This window comes from Emys orbicularis, chromosome 2 (genome assembly GCF_028017835.1).
Source record: "Emys orbicularis isolate rEmyOrb1 chromosome 2, rEmyOrb1.hap1, whole genome shotgun sequence".
Classification (NCBI taxonomy): Eukaryota; Metazoa; Chordata; order Testudines; family Emydidae; genus Emys; species Emys orbicularis.
In genome coordinates, this window is record NC_088684.1 from 96,782,193 (window position 1) to 96,800,491 (window position 18,299).

Genomic DNA, 18,299 nt, shown 5'->3' on the forward strand with positions numbered 1-18,299 from the left:
TGTCTCATCCAGGTGAAGACTCCTGGGATGGTAATGTCCTTTCAGAGTAGGTAGAAGAGCCCAGGTCCATCTCTCCACTGGGCTGTTCCAGGGCACAGTGGTGGGCAGCTACACTTGACACCTTGGAGTGCTAAGCCAATGCCCTCCCCTGGACCACTTCCTACCGAGTCTCCTTTTGTTTCCTGAATAACTCACTATAATCAAGTCTCTGGCCTGCAAACTCAGTCGCTTTCCTCTCCTCCATGAGTTTGCACAGGCCTGTGTTGCCAGATTCCAGGGAATGAGCTCCTGGGCATTATTTTCCCTTCAGAGCAGCCCTCTGCTCCCTCTGAACTGCTCTGCTCTCCTTTTTAGAGCACTGCCTCCAGCTTGTACAAGTTTAGCAGGAGTAGCCTGGGCCCAGAGCTGTTCCTTAACCCCGTGTTCTCTAGTGTGGGGTTTGTATATCCCATCACATAGTGTGAACCAACTCCTAATTCCTTCAGAGCCAGGATGCAGCTGGGAGAATTCCTTCTATCTTTCTATCTACCAAGGACTTAATCCTACACTCACTGAAGTCAGTGCTGAAGGATCACGGGCCCAGGAAATAGATTTCCCAGTTGAGAAGGGGGTTGGTTTTGCCTTTGTGGAAGTTACTGATTCAGAAGATACTGTATATAATTTGCCACTTATTTCTCAACAAATATGGTTAATATGAGCTATTTGGCAACTGTATTCAGCTTGTATAAACCTTACTTTGAATTCAACTTTTGGTTCTACACCTAGTCTTAGAAGTAGAGAATACTGAACATAACACTTTCCAAGTATATTAGACAGTAAAATAAATGATTTTGAACAATGAACATGATACAAGAGCTAAAATCTGAAGTACACGCATTAGCACGTACAGCTATGGGGTAGTGGTTTTTTGTTTTGTTTTTTAAAGAGGAAAATGGGTTCCTCCAGTATCAATTGTGTAGTATATAGTGGTTCTTTTATTTTTTAAACAAAATTAATGGAAAGCTGTTAAGTTTCAACAAAGTGTGAATCTTAATACTTCTCACATACTCACATCTACAAGCCAAATGTCATCTTTACGATTGTCTTTAAATCTAGAAAAGAAAAGCAGATTGTAACATGTACATACACAAGCACACAAATACACTATTTGTTTCTGAAGGAGGGGGACAAAGGAACCTGGTTAAAAAAAAAAGAAAAAGGAAGAGACGATCAAAACAAAATATGGCAGACATATTAAGCCCATCAGTTTTTTTACTATTACAATTCCTTGTGTATTTCACACTGCAGTATATAGTATTAGTCCATCGACACCCTTTGCCACCAATGAAAAAGAAGAAAAAAATCCCAGAACTACTGAAGTAAGGGTAAATGACTATAGGAAGAAAGGGTTTGCCAATATGCAGATTTACACTATATAACAGGTTCAATGGTACAGTGGACTGGAGTCTGTTTTCAATCACTATAACATAATTTTACACTGCACACTCTACATTTAGCCTAATGCATTTCCCCAAAATACTACTTCAAATTAAACTGTAATTCAGCTCTTCCTCTTTTCCGGAGACCTATACTTGCTAAGTAACATACACAACCAACAATAATGTGTACACTAAAATATCCTAGATTAACTTTCTAACTAGTTTTCAAACTCAGAGTGACCTTTATATTTGTTTGCTCAATACTGTAAAAAACTTGCAGCTAGCCTAGTTTCATGTTAAAGTTATCAGTCATTTTAACATAACCTCAACATTTACTTTACCAAGACTTTAACATCAAAGAACACAAAGTTAAGATAGTGAACAATACTAATCTATATTTTCTGGCCTTTATTTAATGTTAGAGTAATGACTGACAAGATAACAAATTGACTAGTTTTAACAGTATTGTAGAGTTTGCATTAAGTTGAATGTGAACTGGAAGTCTATTACATGGCTACCAGGGAAGTCCTTATGAAATACACATTATAATGATAATTGTAATCATTATAATAGGTTTAAAGAAGTACCTAACAAGATGAATTTTGTATGTATTTATGAGTCTATTTTTCCTGTCATTACAATTAGATGACAATGAGAGCACTTACTCGAAAGTTATTTGTGAACTGAACTACAGTTTATGATAGTGAGGACCTAACAGCACTCAGATCCAAAAGGTAACACATTCATGCATTGCATAGCTTCCTTACTGAAGTCTGCCAACACATCTCAGTTTTGGTTGGCAATGCCCTTGATACCACAGCTCCAAGCTTCTCCCAGGGAAAGATCACTAAATGCATCTAGTTGTGTAAAACACATTTGTTCTATGGCTTGTGTTAGGCAGAAGGTCAGACCAGATGACTGTAAAATCTGAGTCATAATGGTCTAGGGGACAGATCACAAGCCTGGAAGCTACACATTTAGGACCAAACTGGTGCAAGAAGAAAACCAGGGATGAACTTGGTCTGTGAAATGCAAGTAAGTTGAGATTTTGTGATGGCTTTAGGCAAGCAATATGAGACCACCATAGTCACATACGACCTAGAACATGGTTTCATCTCATACACCTACAGAGAAGGAGGCTGAGTTACCTAACTCACTATACCACCTAGTTTTCCCTCCTTTCACCTTTTAATTTTAAATAATCAAAAGAAACCTTAAAAGCAAGTTTTAAGAAGCTGACTAAATGCTTGGGGAGGGAAAGAAAAGATTCACCATTTGCTTGCTGAAGTGCTATCTTTTAACTATATTTTATCACAGCCATAATGTTATGGCTGAAACACTTTATTTAGCCCACTGCTCTGAGGTATTGAAGCAAATGCATGTTCAAATGTCTGGAGGAGGCTGGGGGAATTTAGTACAACCTGATCAGACAGTTTATTGAAAGAATCAAACATGAAACAAAGATGCTGACTGAGGATTTGAAATACCTGATTATGTTAAAGAAGCTATATAAAATGTGTGCAGTTTTTTTTTAGCCACACATGCCTCATCTACTCATTTTACCGAAAATCAATTTTACTATTGTTTGCACTGTAGAGCTAATGAAAGATATACGGTAGGTGGATTCTATTGTCCCTTGTGCATTAAAAATATGTTGGCAACCTCTAATTATGAAATCTGAAACATTGGTGATGATGCAAGAAGCAGAAAGCAACAGTTTGATTTTCAGAACCCAGGTTCTGTTTGCAATTAGAATATATCCTCTACAACTTGTAATCTGAGAATTTGATATAGAACCCACTCCTGCCCCCTCCAAAGCAGCTACAGACATTTTTCATATATATTTTACTTCATGCAACCAAAGCATATGGTTCTATTCTACTCATATGGAATATTAAGGCACATGGTCAAAGATGTGAATAAAAACCAGCGGATGGCAGGCCACAAAAATCAAGCAACTGAACAGGAAGAGGATGCAATGCAATAAGCAAGTTTAATTTCCCATTCAGACCTTGGACTGCTACCCTCACACACTTTTTTTTTCTTTTTTAAGTACTGAATAACATCTTCACAAGAGGCTAAAGAGACAAGAAATTTCAAAATTATAAATCATTTTAACCTATGTTACGAGTAGCACTATTTATGCCATATTACTTTTTTCACTTCTCTCAGGTTGACCAGAAAAGAGCTCTGTGTAAGCTCAAAACCTTGTCTCTCTCTCTCACCAACAGAAGCTGGTCCAAAAAAGGTATTGCCTCACCCACCTCCTCACTCTAAAGAAAGAGAAGTCAGTTTCTCATTCAAGCTCTTAAGGCTACACTATCTGAAGGGAAGTGTTTGTTGAGAAACAATTGATAACAATGGAATCTAAACAACTATGTCAAATCAAGTTCTACAAAGCTTGTTTGCACAAAATTTAAGTTTTGAACCATATTTAAGTGTCCTTTTTACTAAGAGATGGACTGGCAAAAATACAAGAGCTGAAGTCTTATATTTTGATATTCTTATCTTTGTCAGTTTTACATTATTTAAACTTAATTTAGTTTAAATTTCTAAGAAAGAATCACATTATATAAACTCCCCCTTGCCAAAGATACCTTTCATAAATGTGTATGAAATTTGAAAATGCAATTTATAGAGTCCTTGGTAGAAATTATGGTAGATATTTAAAATTCATATTGTTACTTGTGTTTGACTAAATTCCTGTGAGATAGTGCACATTCTCTATAGCAGGTAGCAACTTTTCAACATTAGTATTATTGACTGTTACTTCCAACACTAAACTTTATAAATCCCTAGTACATACTATTACAAGCAGTGAGTGCTTGAATTAGGCAAAAGCAAAATATTATTTTAACCCAATATAAAAAGTGTTTCAAACTTTTTAAAAAGCCTTAATTATGAAGCATCTACATAGTTGTTCCTGACCTGACACATAATAAACCAAATTTCAGCCCAGAGAGAATTTTTACAACTAAATTATAATACTGTATTTTCAGGACCATGTAAATATCAACATAGCATTATATAGTCATGAATAACTCCATAATACCCAATTACAGTTGTCATAGGACAGACAGCTGGATGTAAATCAAGCAGCAAGAGTAGCATGTGCTACAGCCTGGTAATTTATTAATCTACAGCAGGGGCGGGCAAACTTTTTGGCCTGAGGGCCACATCTGGGTATGGAAATTGTATGACGGGCAATGAATGCTCATGAAATTGGGGGCTGGGGGGGTATGTGAAGGATCCGGGGGGGGGTGCGGGCTCTGGGGTGGGGGGGGGGCTGGGGATGAGGAGTTCGGGGTGTAGAAAGGCGCTCTGGGCTGGGACTGAGGGGTTCAGAGGGGGATCACAGGTTTGGGGTGCAGGAAGGGGCGCATGCTCCGGCTCAGGAGGCGGGCTCTAGGGTGGGGCTGAAGATGAGGGGTTTGGGGTGCAGGAGGGTGCTCCAGGCTGGGACCGAGGGGTTCGGAGGGCAGGAGGGGGATGGGGCACGGGAGAAGGTAAGGAATGCAGGCTCCGGGCGGCCCTTATCTCAAGCAGCTCCTGGAAGTAGTGGCATGTCCCCCCTCCGGCTCCTATGCACAGGTGCAGCCAGGTGGCTCTACGCACTGCCCCATCCACAGGCACCGTCCCTGCAGCTCCCATTGGCCACGTTTCCTGGCCAATGGGAGCTGCAGAACCAGCATTTGAGGATAGGGGCAGCGTGCGGAACCCCCTGGCTGCCCCTAAGCATAGGAGCTGGAGGGGAGACATGCCGCTGCTTCTGGGAGCCATGGCACGTGCGGGGAGGGGCAAGCCTCTGACCCCGCTCACCAGCGGGAGCTCAAGAGCCCGATTAAAAGGCCTGACAGGCAGGATGCGACCCCCGGGCCGTAGTTTGCCCATCCTGATCTACAGCCATTCGATAAATGTGTATGATAGAGAATCTAATATAGATAACAGGGATTGGGGAAATGGAGGTTACTGACATGCACATTCAGAGAACTTCCTACAGATGCTGTTTTTAGGCCACACATACCAATTTTTTAATACAAAATTCTTCTTTTTTCAGCTAAGTAGTTTATCAACAGATACCCCTTTTTAAAGAAACTAGTACACTGAAGCAGAGTGATCTAATAGACTGGGAGTCTAGAGACCTAGTTTCTATTCCCACGTGTGCCACTGGCCTGCTGTGTCATTTCACCTTTCTGTTTCCCCTACCATCCTTTTTCTCTCTCACATAATGAGGATGTAAGCTCTTTGGGATAAGGACCATTTATTACCAATGTGTTTGTATAACACCTAGCTACCACATTGGGACCGCTGAAATACTATAATTCAAATAAATAAAAACAATGCAAAGCTTTCACCAATATTCTACTTTCGTAAACCTTTGCTGTATATGCACTAGTACCTGCTGCTGGACTTTTGACAGAAACGAAAAATGTTTACCTTTCATACCTTCCAGTTATTTATAAGAAGATATGCCACAGATTTGTGGCCCTATACCAGCACTTGTTTGATAAAGAGCCATAACATACACATTTGGACAACTCATGGCTTATTAAAATAAGTTTCCCCGGGCTCTGAACTAGAAGTTGTCAACACTTTCAAATACAGATATTTGCACAATCCACTAAAGGCTTGCAGATACTGTAGGAAACTTGTACTAAAAACATAGAAATCAAGCAGTGCTTTCCTTTAGGAGCTGTTTCACAAAAATTTTCTAGCTATGAAAATGTGCTTCTTCCTCACTCCAACCCTTGACCAGATTTGAATGTACTGCCACAGTTAGAAACATAGGAGGAAAAAAGCATGTTTATTACTGTGTCTGTTTAGTCTCTTATTCTTCAGTCTTCCAAACTGGTGATCCCTATTCACAGCCTCTTAAAACAACACGCAGCCTTTGCAAACTAAGCCATGCTCACTGTGCTTCAACTTACTAGTTATGAGGTGATATTTATACAAACCACATCCTTTTCTTTCATGCATTTCACGGTTGCTACTAGAGAAAGAAACAAGACTTATTTAGCATTTTCGGCTGAGTAATACTACAGAGCACCAAAGCAACAAAGGAGCAGCAGCTCCATGAAAACAAACAAAGAAATACCTAGACAACATTTCACGTGACAATAAAATAGGAGTACTTACGAGTCATCTAAGTCTTCCACAAAAGCTGCATCTAAAGTCAAGACAAGTGCAGAGGCTGTCAGGAAAAGGGGAGGGGGGAGGAAAGGTAGTAAGTAGGTTGCAGGACAAGGTAATGGCATTTACCCTGATTAATTCATTGCCACTACTATCCCCTCCAATCGATCCCCTCACCCATTACGCTCTATCATAGGGACGCGCTGCAGGCACCTCTAATATGCCCCATACTTATGAAAATAAAGTTCAGGTCATGACCCAGTACTGGGTCGCGACATTTAAGGCACTGGGTCGCCTTGCTCGATACCCAGGGATCCATGCGGTTCTGGTCTCCACCGTCAACCAGGACATTAAAAGTACTGTCAGCGGTGCTGCCCAGTTAAGGGAGGCTAGTGCCTTCCTGTTCCGACACCGTGCTGTGCCCCTGCAGCGGGTCCAGCTTCTAGGTAGGGGGGCTCTGCACGCTGCCCCCGCCCCGATCACCGACTCCATGCTCCCATTGACCGGGAACCAGCCAATGGGAGCTGGGGGGTTGCCTGCGGGCAAGATCCTAGGAGTCGAACCTGCTGGCCGCTTCGAGGGTTCAGTGCGGTCCCCAGTGCCAGGACACGCAGGAAGCCTGCCTCTGCATCACTACTGTGCCATTGACCAGGAGCCGCCGCAACCCCCTGCCCCAGCCCTGAGCCCTCCCATACCCCAAACCCCTCATCCCCAGCTCCATTGGGTCGCAGGCATCAACAATTTTCTTCAGCTGGGTGTCCCCCCCCCCAAAAAAAGTTTGAAAACCACTGCTCTAGTGAATTAAGCCAGTCTGCTTTGCATCATGCTTGGTCCGACCACTTTTATTTGGAGGGTCTTTGCCCCGTCTCCTCCCCAACCCGATTCTCTTCCCTTTCATCCCTCAGCCTTCCCGCCTGCAAGAAGCTTTGGGGCAATGACTCCTCCCCCCCCCCCCCCCCATTTCCTAACATCCGCTCCTGCAAAGACCCCTCCCCCCCATCACCCTCTCGACTCCCCATCTCGCCCCCCAGGCCCAGCCACGAGCTCTCCCCATCCCCCCACCCCGCGCGCACGCGCCCCCTGTCCCTGCCCCTCCCCCCGCTGGGGGGCCGCGGAGTGGGGAATGACGCGCCCCCGGGTTTACCTGCTGCCCAGATGAGCCGGCACCGCCCGCTCGCAGAGGCCATGTTGACAGGAGGACTCGGGAAAGCAGCACAACTTCCGGCGGGCGGGGGAAACCAAACCGCACGCGGCGCCCGGCAGACGCCCCCCGCGCAAGCGCAGAGAGGACGGGGGGCGGGCGCCGCTGGAGGGTTTGGAGACGGTTAGGCCACGCCCCCTCAGAGCCTCTTCCACTCCGAACGCCCGGCGCGAGCTGGTCCTGCCGGCCGCTGCGCCGTCCCTCCAGTCCCCGTTCTCAGTGCGCGGGCTCCCCGCCAGCCCGCTCGGGGAGCAGATCGGAGAATCCCCTCTCCCCCCAGCGTTGGGACCGCCTAATGGCAGTGGGCGTTAGTCCCCAAAATCACACGCACGCCGCTAACGTGAGGCCCGCCTGCGGCAAAGCATGCAGCCGAGAGCTGACTCCTCGCCCCCTGCCTACCCGCGCTCCAGATCAGAAAGAACCAAACCATCACTTCCCCGTGTTGCTGCCCTTGAGCTCTCCGCTTTCTGCATTGCGCTCAGAGTCACACACGCTCTGGGTTCTCACTGCATTCACCTGTGCAAATTGTTCCAAAGGCAGCACTGCTCCCTGCTGTGATGGTTTGGTTTTAGACACCACAGTGGAGTTTGTATTAATTAAAAAAAAAAACACTTTTCACTGAGACTTCTTTAAAAAGAAAAGTCAGAACCCATGATGGGTAGGCCAGTTAGAGAAAGGAGATGAAACATTTCTGTCCGAGAGAGCAAGGGTGCCCAACTTTACAGGGCAAAGTAGGCTCCAGCAAAAAGGGGAAGCTGCAGCACAGCAGTTCTCAAACTGTGGATGTTGTGACCCCGTTTTAATGGGGTCACCAGGGCCAGTGTTAGATTCACTGGGGCCCAGGGCTGAAGCCACCCCCAAGTGACATAAATTACACTGACCTAAGCACTGATGTGGAGAGCTCCCACCAACAGCTGTGGCTGCTTCTTGGGGGTGGATTAATTAAGTAAAGGAGAGAGCTCTCTCCCATCAGCTTAGAGTGGCTACAATAGATAGTTTACAGCAGAGCAGCTACATCTGTGCACCTGTAAGCTCTCTAGTCCACCTTAGAGGGTGGACTTACTGTGGTAAGTATCTATGCTACGGCTGCAGCTGTACTGCTGTAGCATGAACATAAGAATGGCCCTACTGGATCAGACCAAAGGTCCATCTAGCCCAGAATCCCATCTTCCAATAGTGGCCAATGCCAGATGCCCAAGAGGGAATGAACAGAACAGGTAATCATCAAGTGATCCATCTCCTGTTGCCCATTCCCAGCTTCTGGCAAACAGCCTAAGACTTTGTTGTTCTTGGCCTTGTTTAACTATTCCAATGACAATTCACAAACCAGAGAAAATATATCTCACTCTTTTATTTATGTTTATCCTGGAATATTAACAGGAGTAAAAAGCAGGAAATTTATTGCCATTACACAGAGAATAGCATATGCTGTGCTAGATATAAATTCAGCTCAGGTTACTTCCTCTCTGGACTGCCTCCAGGGTTCCTGTGGGACAGCACAACAACACACTGTCCCTTGTTCAGGGCAGATATAATCATGATCTAGTGCTAATGTGCATGAGGATCAGAACATGGATAAACCATTGGTGATCTGCTTATTATGCTAATCATAATCTCATTACTAATTTGTACTCTTCCCCTCACCAACGCTGGTTGTTGTAACCAGATGTTGTGTCATCTTTAGGGAGTTTGTAAGCTTTTTGAGTCAGGGACCATCTTTTCACTGTGTATATGTTTAGAGTTCCTATCACAATGCGGTCCTCTTTGACTGCGGCTTCTAGGTGATAAATAATAAATCATATTTTCTTACAGAATCACTTTTTGACCCTAACTCTGTTTTACAGTTAGTCTCCTTCTGAACACAAGTAACTTCTGTTCCTGTTTTCTTTGTAAAATGTAAACTTTAGCTTATTATTATTCATGAAAGTTCCCCATAAATTGTTCAATCACACCACATCAACTGTGTTCATTTCTAATTTAAGGATTATTAATTATTATTATTATTACCAGCCTTACAAATTTAAACTGAGATTTGAGCTGGGTTCTTTCCTTTTCATGCATCATCACCAGTAATAAAGGGACAAATAAACCATCAGTGACACTTGTTCAACTCTCATTGTCTTTAATGGATTTCCACAGATATAACCAAATTTAATTTTAATTTAATGGAGATATCCTATCTCCTAGAACTGGAAGGGACCTTGAAAGGTCATTGAGTCCAGCCCCCTGCCTTCACTAGCAGGACCAAGTACTGATTTTGCCCCAGATCTCTAAGTGGCCCCCTCAAGGATTGAACTCACAACCCTGGGTTTAGCAGACCAAAGCTCAAACCACTGAGCTATCCCTCCCCCCCCCCATTTTAAGTTAAATGGAACTTAATAAACAGGTTCTGCAGACCCTTTTTCCAGAGGCCTAATTTAATAACCACTGTCCAGCTCCCTGAAAAGCACCTTTTGTCCTCTCCCCTTAGGTTCAGAGTGCCACAGTCTGTGACTGTGTGGTTCAATTCTTAGGTTCACCAGCCTGCAACATCTCTCCTTAAGTCTAGGGTTTCACAGCCCAGCTGGGGATTGGATCCTGGCAGACAGGGCCGGCTCTGGCTTTTTTGCCGCCCCAGGCAAAAAAGCCTCCGGCCGCCCCCCCCCCCCCACGGGCCGGGGGCAGGGCGCGGGGGGGGGAGGGCGGCGAGCCCCGGCGGGGGCTCCGCTCTCCCCCCGGCGGCCGGGGGCAGGGCGCGGGGGGGAGGGCGGCGAGCCCCGGCGGGGGCTCCGCTCTCCCCCCGGCGGCCGGGGGGCAGGGCACCGGGGGGGAGGGCGGCCGGAGCCCTGGGAGGAGGGCGGCGAGCCCCGGCGGGGGCTCCGCTCTCCCCCCGGCGGCCGGGGGCAGGGCACCGGGGGGGAGGGCGGCCGGAGCCCTGGGAGGAGGGCGGCGAGCCCCGGTGGGGGCTCGGCTCTCCCCCCCCCCCCCGCGGCCAGAGCGCCGGGGGCAGGGCGGCGAGCCCCGGCGGGGGCAGGGCAGCGAGCCCCGGCGGGGGCTCGGCTCTCCCCCCGGCGGCCAGAGCGCCGGGGGCAGGGCGGCGAGCCCCGGCTGGGGCTCGGCTCTCCCCCCGGCGGCCAGAGCGCAGGGCGGCGAGCCCCGGCAGCCGGGGGGAGGGCGCGGGGGGGAGGGCGGCCAGAGTGCCGGGGGGAGGGCGGCGAGCCCGGCTGTGGCCCCACTCTCCCGGGCGGCCCGAGCGCCGCCCCCCTCCAGGTGCCGCCCCAAGCACCAGCTTGGTTGCCTGGTGCCTGGAGCCGGCCCTGCTGGCAGACTCCTTCTCAGGGAGTTCTCAAAAGTAGATATGTAACTTGGAACACACGGGCATACAAGATATACCATGTGGCTTCCTTCATCCTAATGAGTCAAGCTTAAATCCAAACTGTAATTCAAACAGAGGGGGGAGTTGTTTGTTTATGTCTTTATTTATTAGTTAAACAAACAGATCTTATGCAATAAAAAGATTTGTAAAATCCTTATAAATGATTTACAGACAACAGACAGAATTCAAGTGTGGCATAGTTTTGGGTAAAACATTTAACTCAGATCTAGGAGACAGGTTAAGACCTAAAATTTCAAAGCACTAATTAAGAATGCCTTGGTTTGGAGGGTCCAACTGGGGACATCTTGGGCCTGATTTTCAGGACACTGAGCATCTGAATCTCTTATTAACTTCAACTGGTGTTGTTGGGTGCTCATAACTTCCGAAGTGTGGCCAGTTGAGCACTCAAAATTAGGGTTACCAACTTTCTAATTGCAGACAACCAGACCGCCATGGACACAACACTACAGCTGAGGGCTCACCAGTGCCAAGTAGAGTGGGAAACTAGGTTCTGTGATGACAACCTTTCATAAACACAATTTTGTGTTTATCTTTTAAACATAAAACCAGCCAATTAATATTTACTAACCAGTGACTGTATGGGAGGACTTATTCATTAAATATGCACAACTCCTGTAGCCTTGAAAACACACAAGCCAGGATGGCAAAGCCTTTTGTGAATGGTTCTGTGAAACAAGAATTATGAGGGGTTTTTTAAAACCTGTTAGTCACATTGCTAGGACAACACCTTCAAGCACAGCCTCTTTTGGTATGAGATGGCTTTGTAGGTCAGATGCCCTCTTTCTTTCCCGCTCGTGGTCTTGCAATGATTTACTCAGATCCAGGAACTGAGAATGGGGTCTCACTTATACTTTTTTGGAGCATATAGAAAACTCTTCCTTGTAAGCTCCTCGAGGCCAGCCCTTATTCTGGCCTGAGTTAAAGCTGATAAGCATGCTTTCCCAAGTACAGGAGTCCCTAGTCCTCCTCCCAGAAATAGTTTTGTATTAAAATATTTCACTCTCCTTAAACCAGTAGCCTCCTAGATCTCCTCTTGGAGCAGAGCTATTCAAAGAGTCTCACTCTCCTTAAGCCAGGAATCCCCTTACTTGCCTCCTGAAGCAGAGTTATGTTTTAGGCCAGCTCTGTCAGCCTTTCCCCGTCATCTTGGAGAAGTTCACAGTCCTTCTTTCTAGAGTCTCAAAGAACTCCTAAATCTATGAATACCTTCCTGCAACTGACTCTTGGTGGCCTTTTATCAGGCCCATACCTGGTGCTCATTATTCAGTTAACTGCCCTAGATGGGCTTGTTCCCTTTTAAATGTGCTCCACATAGTTGGCCTTAAAGGAGCTAGCAACCTAGTGACAATATATTTTTAAAGAATGCTGTAATTGACTGGTTGCCATTGCTACTTTAAATATAAAACTGAAACATCATTTGAATTGTGTCTCTACAAGGAGACAGGGAATGGAAAACATTATCCAAATTGAGGTATAAAGTTGATTAAAAATTGTACCCAAATACTGAGAAAAAGTAACCTGGCATGTTCATGGCTTAAGTTAGGAATATGCATATTTAAATCTAGTATTAAGCAAAAGGTTAGATTGTTATTTAGGTTGACTATGTTCTAGATTAAGCAAATAAAGGGAATCAGAGCTATGTATTGGTACAGCTGACAAACTTTTTCTGCAGTGTTAGCATCCAATGAAACATGACTCAAAATCAACATTGCATACTTCTATCAATTGAAATTACAACACTATCTAATAAATGGGAAAACTCCTAAGGGATTAACTTTCAAAACAATACTCTACAGTTGTGACAATTAAACTATCTGATATTGCTTAAGGGGGTTTTGAGTTTCTCTCCTGAGGAATGTTTAGACTGAAGTACTCTTCAGTGGAGCTGTCTTAATCATATCAGTGGTAATTAAGTGGTGTAAGGGAGCATTTTTTATTTGTTCTAAGAATAAGGAATTTGTCTTTTTCTTTCTTTTGTGTAGCTTTCTGTCTGCTCATCTAGGATATCAGATTTAATAGCTCTCATGGAATCCAGTTCTGAAAATACTTAAGTATGTGTGTAACTTTACTCATATGAGTAGTCCCATTGACTTCAATAGGACTATGCACATGAGTTAATTAGCCTTTGCAGGATCAGGTGTATATATATATTTTAGATGGGTCGACCAGAACTGTGTGCAGTATTCAAGCTGTAGGTGTACCATGGCATTATGATATTTTATGTCTTATTATCTATCCCTTTCCTAATGATTCCCAACATTCTGTTAGATTTTTTGACTGCCGCTGCACATTGAGCAGATGTTTTCAGGGAGCTATCCAGGGAGCTATTCCAAGATCTCATTCTTGAGCGGGAACAGCTAATTTAGACCCCATCATTTGGTATATATAGTTGGGATTATGTTTTCCAATGTGCATTACTTTGCATTTATCAACATTGAATTTCATCTGTCATTTTGTTGCCCAGTCACCCAGTTTTGCGAGATCCTTTGTAACTCTTTGCAGTCTGCTCTGGACTTAACTATCTTCAATAGTTTTGAACCATCTGAAAACTCTGCTACCTCACCATTTACCCCTTTTTCCAAATCCTTTACAAATATGTTGAACAACACTGGTCCCAGTACAGATCCCTCAGGGACCCTGCTATTTAGCTCTCTCTACGGTGAAAACTGACCATTTATTCCTATCCTTTGTTTCCTGTATTTTAACCAGTTACTGATCCATGAGAGGACCTTCCCTTTTACCCCAATGACTGCTTATTTTGCATAAGAGCCTTTGGTGAGGGACCTTATCAAAAGTTTTCTGAAAGTCCAAGTACACTGGATAACCTTTGTCCACACATTTGTTGACCTCCTGAAAGAATTCTAATAGATTGAGGCATGACTTCTCTTTACAAAAGTGTTGATTCTTCCTTAACAAATCATGTTCATCTATGTGTCTGATCATTCTGTTCCTTACCGTAGTTTCAACCAATTTGCCTGGTACTGAAGTTAGATTTACTGGACTGTAATCAGGGCCGCTGCTACCATTAAGGCCAACTAGGCAGTTGCCTAGGGCGCCAAGATTTGGGGGCGCCAAAAAGCGGTGCCCCCAATTTTTTTTTTACATCGTTCCCCTGGGCTGCCGGCGGTGCGCTGACATGGTGTGCGGCTCAGACTCCCTCTCCCTCCCAGAGTAGCAGCCGCTCCATCCCATGCGATCCTTGTCATTGCTGGCTGGGGGCGCCGGCGGCTGGGCAGAGCTCCGCAGCTCCGCTTAGCGCACGTGGCACGAGCCCGGCGACGGGCACGACAGCAGGGCTTCTGGAGGAAACAGGTGGCTGCCTCCTGGCTCAGCCTCCACGGTCAGCCCCAGCAGGAGGCACGGAGAAGAAAAGAGCCTCGGGCAGCGGTCTGGTGGAGCGGAGGAAGAAAGAGGACCCCGACGCCCGTGCCTTAGGCAAGGTAAGCGCTTCCCCACAGCTCGTGCTCAGGCGCCTGTGCTCCTGCCCCCTTGGTCCTTGGCTGGTCCCTGCTCCTGCTCCCCTTGTGCGTGGGCGGCTGCAGAGGACGGCAGCCTGCAGAGCTGAGCTGCCCCAGTGCCCCCCTCTCCCTGCCCCAGCCTCTGTCATGCCCGGTATCTGAGTTCAGGGCCGCCCGGGGGGGGGGAGGGGAAGTGGGGCAATTTGCCCCGGGTCCCGCAGGGGCCCCCACGAGTATGTCGGAGACTCCCCCTGCCCCATGAGTATGTTGGAGGCTCCTGGTAGAGGGGGTAAGCAGCATGGTAAGGGGCCAGGGTCGGGCACCCCCCCGACCCCATCCCCCCCACAGCCCTGACCCTCAGCTCCGAGCCCAGCCCCTCTGAGCCGGGCACCCCGCGACCCCATCCCCCTCACAGCCCTGACCCCCAGCTCCGAGCCCAGCCCCTCTGAGCTGGGCACCCCCCGACCCCATCCTCCCCACAGCCCTGACCCCCAGCTCCAAGCCCAGCCCCTCTGAGCCAGACACCCCCCTGACCACATCCCGCCCACAGCCCTGACCCCCAGCTCCGAGCCCAGCCCCTCTGAGCCGGACACCCCCCGACCCCATCTCCCCACATCCCTGAGCCCAGCCCCTCTGAGCCAGACACCCCCCGACCCCATCCTCCCCACAGCCCTGACCCCCAGCTCCGAGCCTAGCCCCTCTGAGCCAGACACCCCCCGACCCCATCCTCTCCACACCCCTGAGCCCAGCCCCTGTGAGCCGGGCACCTCCCAACCCAGAACCCAGCTCCCCACCCAGCCCTGGGCAACAGCAGCACCACCCCCAGACAGTGACAGCCCATTGGCACCAACCATCACCATCACCCAGCAACAGCCCATTATGTAATTGCAAATGTATACATACCATTAAAGCATTTAATGTTTTTAAATAATGTATTTCGTGTATTTTCAAATTATTACAAATTAATTTTTGAATGTATTTCACTGGTTATTTTTTACATTTCCAAATACATGTTATTATAATATTGCAACTTTTTTTTATGGAAGGGGCCCCCGAAATTGCTTTGCCCCAGGCCCCCTGAATCCTCTGGGCGGCCCTGGAACATGACATTGCTCACAGCATTGACTTGGAGGAACTTGTTTCTAAATTTGCTAAACTTAAAGCGCAGAAACATAAATTCTAAATTATAACATGTTACTCTGTGACCGTGTATTGTGTATAATGTATGTGATTTATTTGGGGGGGGGGGGCGCAAGGTGGAAGTTTCGCCTATGGCGCAAAATATCCTTGCACCGGCCCTGTCTGTAATTGCCTCTGGAGCCGTTTTTAAAAATTGGCATTACATTAGCTATCCTCCAGTCATCTGGTGTAGAGGCTGATTTAAGTGATATATTATATACCACGATTAGTGGTTCTGCAATTTTGTATTTGAGTTCCTTCAGAACTCTTGAATGAATGCCATCTGGCCCTGGTGACTTATTATTTAAATTATCTATTTGTTCCAAAACCTCCTCTATCGACACCCAAATCTGGGAAAGTTCAAGTGTGGGAATCTCCCTCATATACTCTGCAGAGAAGATCGATGCAAAGAATTCATTTATCTTCTCCACTATGGCCTTGTCTTCCTTGAGTGTTCCTTTAGTGCCTTGATCATCCAGTGGTACCACTGATCGTTTGGCAGGGCTCCTATTTCTGATGTACTTAAAAAAAAATTGTCATTAGTTTTTGTGCCTTTAACTGGTTGCTCTTCAAATTTTCTTTTCGCTTACCTCATTATACTTTTGCATTTGACTTGCCAGAATTTATGCTCCTTGCTATTTTCATCAGCAGGATTTGACTTCCAATTTTTAAAGGATTCCTTTTTGCCTCTAACTGCTTCTTTGTCTTTGTCGGTTAAACATGGTGGCATTTTTTTGGTCCTCTTGCTATCTTTTTTTTATTTGGGGTATACATTTAATTTGCGCCTCTAAGGTGTTTTAAAAAAGTTTTTATGCAGCTTTCAGGCTTTTACTCTTGTGACTGTTCCTTTTAATTTCCATTTAACTAGCTTCCTCATTTTTGTATAGTTCCCCTTTTTGAAGTTTTGTGGTGGGCTGCTTTGGTATTTTCCCCTGCACAAGGATGTTAAATTTAATGACATGATAGATTCTGTGATTCAGCTATATTCACCATTTGGACCAGATGCTGTGCACCACTTAGAACTAGATTAAGAATTGTATCTGGTGGACTAGCTGCTGCCAGAAGCAATCATTAATGGTGTCTAAGAATTTTGTGTCTGCATCCAGTCCTGAGGTGACACGCACCCAGTCCATATGGGGATAGTTGAAATCCCTCATTATTATTGAATTTTCTGTTTAAAGTCTCTTTAATCTCCCCGAGCATTTCATAATCACCATCACCATCCTGGTCAGGTGGCTGGATATATATTCCTACTGCTATACTCTTATTATTCAAATATGGAATTTCTATCCATAGAGATTCTTTGGTACAGTTTGTAGTATTGTAACTGAGAGCAGAATTTGGTCCATTTTCTCTTGTTGACATTTTACCTCTCTTTATAACATAAACGTTTAAGCTGTTTTAATTTGCAAGCCTTTTTATATTACTTCTTCATTCCTTATACTAAAGGGACATCTTGTGGCCATTGGGTATATTTACAAAATGTCATTTTCCTTTTTCCTTCTGTGTTTCCATTGTTAAAGATTCCTTTACCATTGATAAATTATCACTTATGTTTTATGCTTTCAAAAATATACTCTATAACTATAGTACTTGAAACTTATATGCAGAATCTTTTGATACAAACAAGCATGCAATGGATATTGATGCTCTTACTTTTGTTCATGAGTTGAATTTTTTCTCTTACTTCCTTTCTCTTCAAAAAGAAAGAAAGAAAGAAAGAAAGAAAGAAAGACATTTTTAGAACTGGCTAAATATAGTGAAAATAGTTTTTCAACATGTCATGCAACATTTGTCATTAGTTTGTTTGCATGTGTTTTTGCATCTCCAGGTTTCTGATTTTTCACAATTTTGATAGACTGGAAATCATTCTAACTCCAAAAAAACAGATTTGTATACATATCCACACATATGAAATGCCAAAAGATCAAGATTTTCACTTGGTAAATTTTTAAAGGAAAAGGGGGTCAGACTTGCTAAAGCTCACCTTGCCTACAGTAATAAGCACAGGGTTAGGGAACAAAAAGTCCTGATTTATTTTCACTGCTACCATAAAAGGGCTTCAATAACAAAGTGCACTTATTTAGCACTTTATAAGCAGTATTTAATTATACCTTACAAAACCCCTATAAGGTAAGTAAATATAATTGCAGAGAGATGGGAGAGAGATGTTAAATGGCATGCTCAAAGACACACAGCAACCCAGTGTCAGAACCAGGATTGGAACCAAAGTCTCCTAACCCTTAGTTTAATAGTTAATTGACTAGATTACAAGGTCAGGCATGTAAATAATTTAGCTTTTCTGTACCTCAGGTTTTCCATGTGTAAAATGTGCCATTGCTGCATGTATATATCTGGAAATATACTGATTTAAGATGCCTGGAACAGTATGTTGGTAAGTATGATCCCTAACTCAGTAAGGTGAAGTGAGAGGCCAAGGCAGTCAGCAACCGGGTTTCAGGATGACATGTTCCAGCCAGCACTGCATCAGACAGTGTGCACCGGATGAACATTGCCCACAGCCTGGAGAAAGATAG

The 18,299-nt window shown here is 45.3% G+C and overlaps 1 protein-coding gene across 2 annotated transcripts in view; it reads right to left on the reverse strand.

Annotated features, from left to right (window-relative positions):
• Positions 1-7,765, reverse strand: part of TMX3 (thioredoxin related transmembrane protein 3) — a 48,280-nt gene extending 40,515 nt beyond the window's left edge. For both annotated transcript variants that reach the window (XM_065398917.1, XM_065398918.1), the window contains exons 1-3: positions 7,693-7,765; positions 6,555-6,609; positions 1,052-1,091 (exon numbers count right to left, since the gene is read on the reverse strand). In XM_065398917.1, coding sequence (XP_065254989.1) covers positions 1,052-1,091; positions 6,555-6,609; positions 7,693-7,735 — 138 coding nt within the window. In that variant the 5' untranslated portion in view covers positions 7,736-7,765. The remainder of the gene's footprint in view (positions 1-1,051; positions 1,092-6,554; positions 6,610-7,692) is intronic.
• Between the last annotated feature and the right edge of the window lie 10,534 nt (positions 7,766-18,299).